This window comes from Trichechus manatus, unplaced genomic scaffold (genome assembly GCF_000243295.1).
Source record: "Trichechus manatus latirostris isolate Lorelei unplaced genomic scaffold, TriManLat1.0 scaffold00315, whole genome shotgun sequence".
NCBI classification, from domain to species: Eukaryota; Metazoa; Chordata; class Mammalia; order Sirenia; family Trichechidae; genus Trichechus; species Trichechus manatus.
Genome location: NW_004444251.1, coordinates 448301 through 455333, shown reverse-complemented (window position 1 = coordinate 455333; position 7033 = coordinate 448301). Strand labels below are relative to the sequence as shown.

At 39.8% G+C, this 7033-nt stretch overlaps 1 protein-coding gene across 4 annotated transcripts in view; it reads right to left on the bottom strand.

Annotated features, from left to right (window-relative positions):
• Positions 1-7033, bottom strand: part of KLHL2 (kelch like family member 2) — a 106638-nt gene that overhangs the window by 94262 nt on the left and 5343 nt on the right. For 2 of the 4 annotated variants that reach the window (XM_004390640.3, XM_023725475.1), the window contains exon 1: positions 4456-6302. In XM_004390640.3, coding sequence (XP_004390697.2) covers positions 4456-4589 — 134 coding nt within the window. In that variant the 5' untranslated portion in view covers positions 4590-6302. Of the gene's footprint in view, positions 1-4455; positions 6304-7033 lie in introns of those variants that run through there. The other 2 variants (XM_023725474.1, XM_023725473.1) reach the window with 2 other exon arrangements.

Here is a 7033-nt window from a genome sequence, read left to right as displayed (position 1 = left end):
CTAACACCAAATGCTGCCGCTGTTGTTAGATGCCGTCTAACCGGTTCTGACTCGTGGTGACCCTACGTGCAAGAGCACAACACTACGCAGTCCTGCGCCATCCTCACAATCGTTGCTCTATTTGAGCCCATTGTTGCAGCCACTGTCTGTCCATCTATTTCGTTGAGGGTCTTCCTCTTTTTCACCAACCCTCTACTTTACCAAGCATGATGTCCTTCTCCAGGGAACGGTCCCCACTGATGACATGTACAAAGTACGTGAGAAGAGGTCTAGCCATCCTCACTTCTAAGAAGCATTCTGGCTGTGCTTTTTCCAAGATAGATTTATTTGTTCTTCTAGCAGTACACAGAATATTCTATTTTCTTCGCCAACACCATAATTCAAAGTTGTCAATTCTTCATTTCCAGCTTTTGCATGCATATGAGGTGACAGAAAATACCATGGCATGCGACAGGTGCACCTTAGTCCTCAAAGTGACATCTTTGCTTTTTAACACGTCAAAGAGGCCTTTTGCAGCAGGTCTCCCAACGCAATACATCCTCTGATTTCTTGACTGCTGCTTCCAAGGGTGTTCATTGGGGATCCAAGTAAAACAAAATCACTGACAACTTCACTCTTTTGTCTGTTTATCATGATGTTGCTTACCGGTCCAGTTGTGAGGATTTTTGTTTTCTTTATGTTGAGATGCAATCCATACTGAAGGCTGTGGTCTTTGATCTTCATCAGTAAGTGCTTCAAGTCCTCTTCACTTTCAGCTCACAAGGCTGTGTCATCTGCATAATGCAGGTTGTCAATGAGTCTTCCTCTAATCCTGATGCCACCTCCTTCTTCATATAGTCCAGCTTCTCAGATTATCTGCTCAGCATGCAGACTGAATAAGTGAATAAGTATGGAGAAAGTATACAACTCTTACACACACCTTTCCTGACTTTAAACCATGCAGCATCCTCTTGTTCTATTTGAATGCCTGCCTCTTGGTCCATATACAGATTATGCATGAGCACAAGTAAGTGCTCTGGAATACTCGTTCTTCACAATGTTATCCATAATCTGTTACGATCCATGCAGTCAAAAGCCCTTGCACAGTCAATAAAACACAGGTAAACATCTTCCTGGTATTCTCTGCTTTCAGCCAAGACTCGTCTGACATTATCTGCGATATCCCTCATTTTACATCCTTTTCTGAATCTGGCAGTTCCTTTCAATGTAAAGCTGCAACTGTTTTTTAATTATCTTCAGCAATATTTTACTTGTGTGTGATAATATTGATACTGTTCGATAATTCTGCACTGTGTTGGATCACCTTTCTTTGGAACGGGCACATATATGGATCTCTTCTGGTTAGTTGGCCAGGTAGCTGTCTTCCAAATTTCTTGGCATAGACAAGTGAGCGTTTCCAGTGTTGCATCTGTTTGCCGAAACATCTCAACTGGTATTCCGTCAACTCCTGGAGCCTTATTTTTCGCCAATGCCTCCAGCGCAGTTTGGACTTATTCCTTCAGTACCATCGGTTCTTGATCACATGCTACTTCCTGGAATGAGTGAACATCAACCAGCTCTTTTGGGTACAGTGACTCTGTGTATTCCTTTCAATTTCTTTTGATGCTTCCTGCATCGCTCAATATTTTGCCCATAGAATCCTTCTATATTGCAACTCGAGGCTTGAATTTTTTCTTCAGTTCTTCCAGCTTCAGAAATGCTGAATGTGTTCTTCCCTTTTGGTTTTCTAACTCCAGGTCTTTGCACATTTCATTATAATAGTTTACTTTGTCTTCTCGAGCCGCCCTCTGAAATCTTCTGCTCAGCTCTTTTGCTTCATCATTTCTTCCTTTCACTTTAGCTACTGTACGTTCCACAGCAAGTTTCAGAGTCTCTTCTGACATCCAGTTTGGTCTTTTCTTTCTTTCCTGTCTTTTTTAATGACATTTTGCATTCTTCATGTATGATGTCCTCGATGTCATCCCACAACTCATCCGGTCTTTGGTCATTAGTGTTCAATGTGTCAAATCTACTCTTGAGATGGTCTCTAAACTCAGACAGGATATACTTAAGGTTGTACTTTGGCTCTCGTGGACTCTCGTTTCAATTATCTTCAATTTCAACTTGAACTTGCATATGAGCAACTGATGGTCTATTCCACGGTTGGCCCCTGGCCTTGTTTTGATTGATGATATTGAGCTTTTCCATTGTCTCTTTCCACAGATGTAGTTGATTTGATTCCTGTGTATTCCATCCTGTGACATCCACCTGTATAGTTGCTGTTTATGTTGTTGAAAAACGGTATTTGTAATGAATAAGTCACTGATCTTGCAAAATTCTATCATATGATCTCTCATGTAAGTTTCTATCACCAAGGCTCTATTTTCCAACTACCGATCATTCTTTTTAGTTTCCAACTTTCACATTCCAATCACCAGTAATTATCAATACATCTAGATTGCATGTTTGATTTCAGACTGCAAAAGTCAGTAAAAATCTTCAATTTCTTCATCTCTTGTATTAATGATTGGTGCAGAAATTTGAATAATAGTCTAATTAACTGATCTTCCTTGTAGACATATGGACATTGTTATCACTGACCACATCGTACTTCAGGATAGATCTTCCAATATTCTTTTTGACAATGACTGCAACGTCTTTCCTCTTCAATTCATCATTCCCAGCATAGCAGGCCATATGGCTGCCGAATTCAAAACAGCCAATACGAGTCCATTTCATCTCAGTAATGCCTAGCATATCGATCTTTATGCGTTCCATTTCATTTCTGACAACATCCAATTCTCCTAGTTCATAGTTCGTAGATTCCACGTTCCAATTATTCATGGACATTTGCAGCTGTTTCTTCTCATTTTGTGTCTTGCCACATCAACAAAGGAAGGTCCTGAAAGCCTTACACCATCCACGTCATGAAGACTGACTCCACTTGGAGGAGGCAGCTCTTCCCCAGGCGTGTTCTGAGTGCCTTCCAACCTTAAGAGCTCATCTTCCAGCACTATGTCAGTGTTCCACTGCTATTCACCAAATGTACAGAGCCCTGAACAGGCTGGCCTCACCTATACCCTCGCCAGCCTCCTCTCTTACCATGATCCCACTCAACTCCCCTTTCAGCTCCTCCTATGAGGCCAGCTCCTGCCCACCACAAGACTTTGGCACTGCTGCTCCCCATGCCTGGAACACTGTTCTCTAATCTCTCCCACTTCCTTCCTAATTTCATCTTGTTAACTCTACTTTCCTTTCAGATCTCAGCACAATTACTCCTTTTATTCTCAGGGAAGCCTTCCCTGCCTACTCTTACCCACCTTCACAGCATCAGGTAGCCCTCCCTAGTAGCACGACCATGAAAATTTAGTTACATGTGTGATTCCTTGATTAAGGTCTGCTTCCTGCAATCAACCACAGCCTCATTAGGATAGCAACTAACTCTGTTTTTGCTCACCATTGTCTCTCCAGCACTTAGCAGATATTTATTGAATGTTTAATTAAAGAAGAAATGAACAAATGAACAACAGACTTAAATAGGTGGGCTTTTAGGAAGACACAGCACAGAGGGGGCTAAGGGGAAGGTTAAACTAATCCCTTCTTAGCCCACGCTTTCAACATTTCAGGGAGATACACGTGGTGTACTCTCACAAAAAGAATGACAGGAAAAATAAACGTTTTTCACAAAATGCTACGAAAACAGAACTAAAACTGTTAAATAATACATATATCAGCCTTTTAATTAAAAAAAAAAAAAAAGCTACTCATTTTTCAATCAACTTTTAAAGTCACTCTTCACTGCAGTAGCTCCTAACATACCTGAGAACTACTATTTAGCAATGGAGCAGGTCGCTGATCCCCAAAACCACCACCACCACCCACTAAAAGAGAGTTACATTTTTCTCTGTCCAAAAGTCTTCTCTCCATATTCTTTGTGTTGGTAAGTTAGAAGGCCTAGGCCAGCACTGTCCAACAGGAGTATAACGTAAGTCACAAATGCCAGCCATATATGTAATTTTAAAACTTCTAGAAGTTACATTAAAAAGTAAAAAGAAACAAGTGAAGTTAATTTTAGCAATATATTTAACTGAAAACATCCAAAATATTATCATTTTGACATGGACTCAATATTTTAAAAAAATATTCATAAAAAGTTTTACATTTTTTTTTTTATAGTAAGTCTTGGAAATCAATACGTTTTCCACTTACAAAACATCGTGTTTAGAATAGCCATATTTCAAGTACTCAATGGCCACGCGTGGCTAGTGGCTACCAAATTGGTCAGAGCAGAACTACTCTCCAACCACACTTCTGATAAATTATTTACAGTCTTCTTTCCTTTAAAAAACGATTGCAGAAAAGGCTTTTAACGTTCTCTGTATCAAACAAAACAACCACGGGGGGTATACTCACTACAGACAAGTGAAAGATAAAGAGGAGAGGCCCACAGTTCCGTGTATGTTAATGTAATGATACCTTCTTAATTCGTTCATGACTTTAAAAGCTTTCTTCATGTGCCAAGGATTCACTGTCACTGGGCAGTGTTTTTCGATATTATCATCTTTTGAATCAGGAGTCTTCTGATGACCCTGCTTTGTGCATCTGTACATAAAAGAAAAGAACAAAAAGCAGAAAAAGACCTTATTAAAGATAATTTTGTTCAGGCTTCTCAGGCTACAAGAGGTACAATGAAAATGCTTCCCCCTCTCACTGGGAGGAAATCTCACTTATAGCGTATCCCAGCAGAAGATTAAGACAATACAGAACACCTTCTGATGGTCACTGCGGTTTCAACAAAAAAGTGGGTGATTACTTCTATGGTGTCAAAGATGCCAAAGATGAGTAGAGAAAATCCAGTCGAGTGACGCTGCAGATACTTCCAAATAAAAATGCTGGGAAATGATGTTCTCTGTTGGAAATTAACTTGCTTTTACAATCTCATACGTTATTTACAAACCAAGACAGGAGCAGGATTACATCCTGTACAAACTTCAAAAAAGCTTAGAGTCTGATTTGGATTTTGCTCTCTACCTGCAAGGATACTGACCCCCATACATTCTGGACCTACTCTAAGAGATGAATCACGTTAGCTAATGTTTTGAGTATTTACTATACGGCAGCCACTGTGCTGCAAGCAGTTGACTTCTCTTATCTGGTTAATCATCACAACAACTCTGTGATCTAATTACTACTATTATCCCATTAAACAGATGAAGAAATTGAGGCAAAAACAGTTTGGGTAACTTGGTAAATGGCAGACCTGGATAAGAGTGCAGCTGGTGTGATTCTCAATATCATTCTTTTAACTAAAGTTCCATATTATTTCCTAGATTAACCAACGGATAATTTCATATTTAAATTTATAATTTTTGAGAGCACAAAGCTATATTACTATTGCTGTATGAACTACTCTTTCAAGACTTGGAGGCCAAAAATTATTGAATAAAATAACGGTAACATGGGAGGTGACGGGGATTAACTGCAAATGGACCCAACGGAACTACTTGGGATGATGGTTGCACAATTCTATAAATTTACTAAAAATCACTAAATTGTACAATTATAATAGATAAATTTTATGGTATGTAAATTATACCTCAACGAAGTTATTAAATAAAAAATTTAGGTTACCAAACTATGCCTTAAAAAATACCTGTATAAGTACATACATATGTATGTGTGTATGTATGTACATATATATGTAAAACACAAAGAACAGCAGGCAAACATCCATATTTATTGTCGCAATTTTCATACATCTTCTTCTACTTACCCATTTCTGAAAAGATGATTCGTTTCAAAAATACTATCGCTCATTAATTCATTGGGCAAAGATTTTTTGAGGGCCAAATATGTACCAAGCATTACTGGAACACATTAGTAAACAAACAAAAATCCCTACCGTCCCGAAGCTTAGAGTCTACTGGGGTGAAAATACAGGTAGTCCCCAACTTAAGACAGGGTTCCGTTCTGACGATTCTGTCCTAAGTTGGTTCTGACCTAAGTCGGATACCTCATTATTTTTTAGTTTTCATTATTATTGCCTTTTATTATCAGTATCTTTGTAAGTCTGATCTGTATGTCTTTAGGGGCTGGCATGAGAATGATAACATCAGCAAAGTACATGCTACAACACTGTATGTAGTACATATTACTAACAATAGGACATATCAAAAAGAAGGGACGGTTGTAAGCACAGTTCGTTGTAACTCGAATATGCAATAAGTCGGACTACCTGTACGATAAACACAATAAGTAGATGACATGTTAGAAAATAAGTGTTACGGAAAAAAGAAGAAGCAAAGCAGGGTAAAGAGTCGGAAGTGTGGGGTGACGGTGGTAGGGAGTACTATCAGCAGTATTAAACAGGGTGACAGGGAGGGCCTGAGAACCGAGCTCTGAACAAAGGTCAGGAGGTAAGGGAGTTATCCAAGATGGACTCTTGAAGAACATCCTGACAAAAGGAACAGCTAGAGCAAAGGCCAGCACATGCCTGGTGTGTCCCAGGAACTCAGACTAGTGTGTCCGAAGCAAAGGGCTGAGGCTGAGGGTGGCTGGGAGCAGATCACGCAGGGCCTTGCAGGACACTGTCAGAACTTTGGCTTCTACCCTGAGTGGAATGGAGATGTACTGGGAGGAGTGACACAGTCCGACTTACATTTTAAAAGGATCACTTCAGCCACTGGTTGAGAATTGTCTATGTAAGTCCCAGGTGAAAAGGGGGAGGTGAGGAGGACAGTGCAACAACGCAGTGAGAGAGCAGGGCAGCCGTAACGGAGGGGATAAGAAGTGTCTGGGTTCTGGGTATGTTTTGAAGGCACAACCAACAGGATTTGTTGACAGAATGTTTGTGGAATGTCAAAGAAAGTGAGAATGACTCCAAATTTTTTGGCCTAAGCAACTGACGGATTTAGTTTTCATTGAGATCAAGAAGGTTGAAGGTCACTCAATATTTGACAAAGGCCCAAAGTCCAAAATGGGGAAAAGATAGTCTTCTTAACAAATAGAGCTCGCAAAACTGGATGTCCATCTGTAAAAAAATGAAACAGGTCCC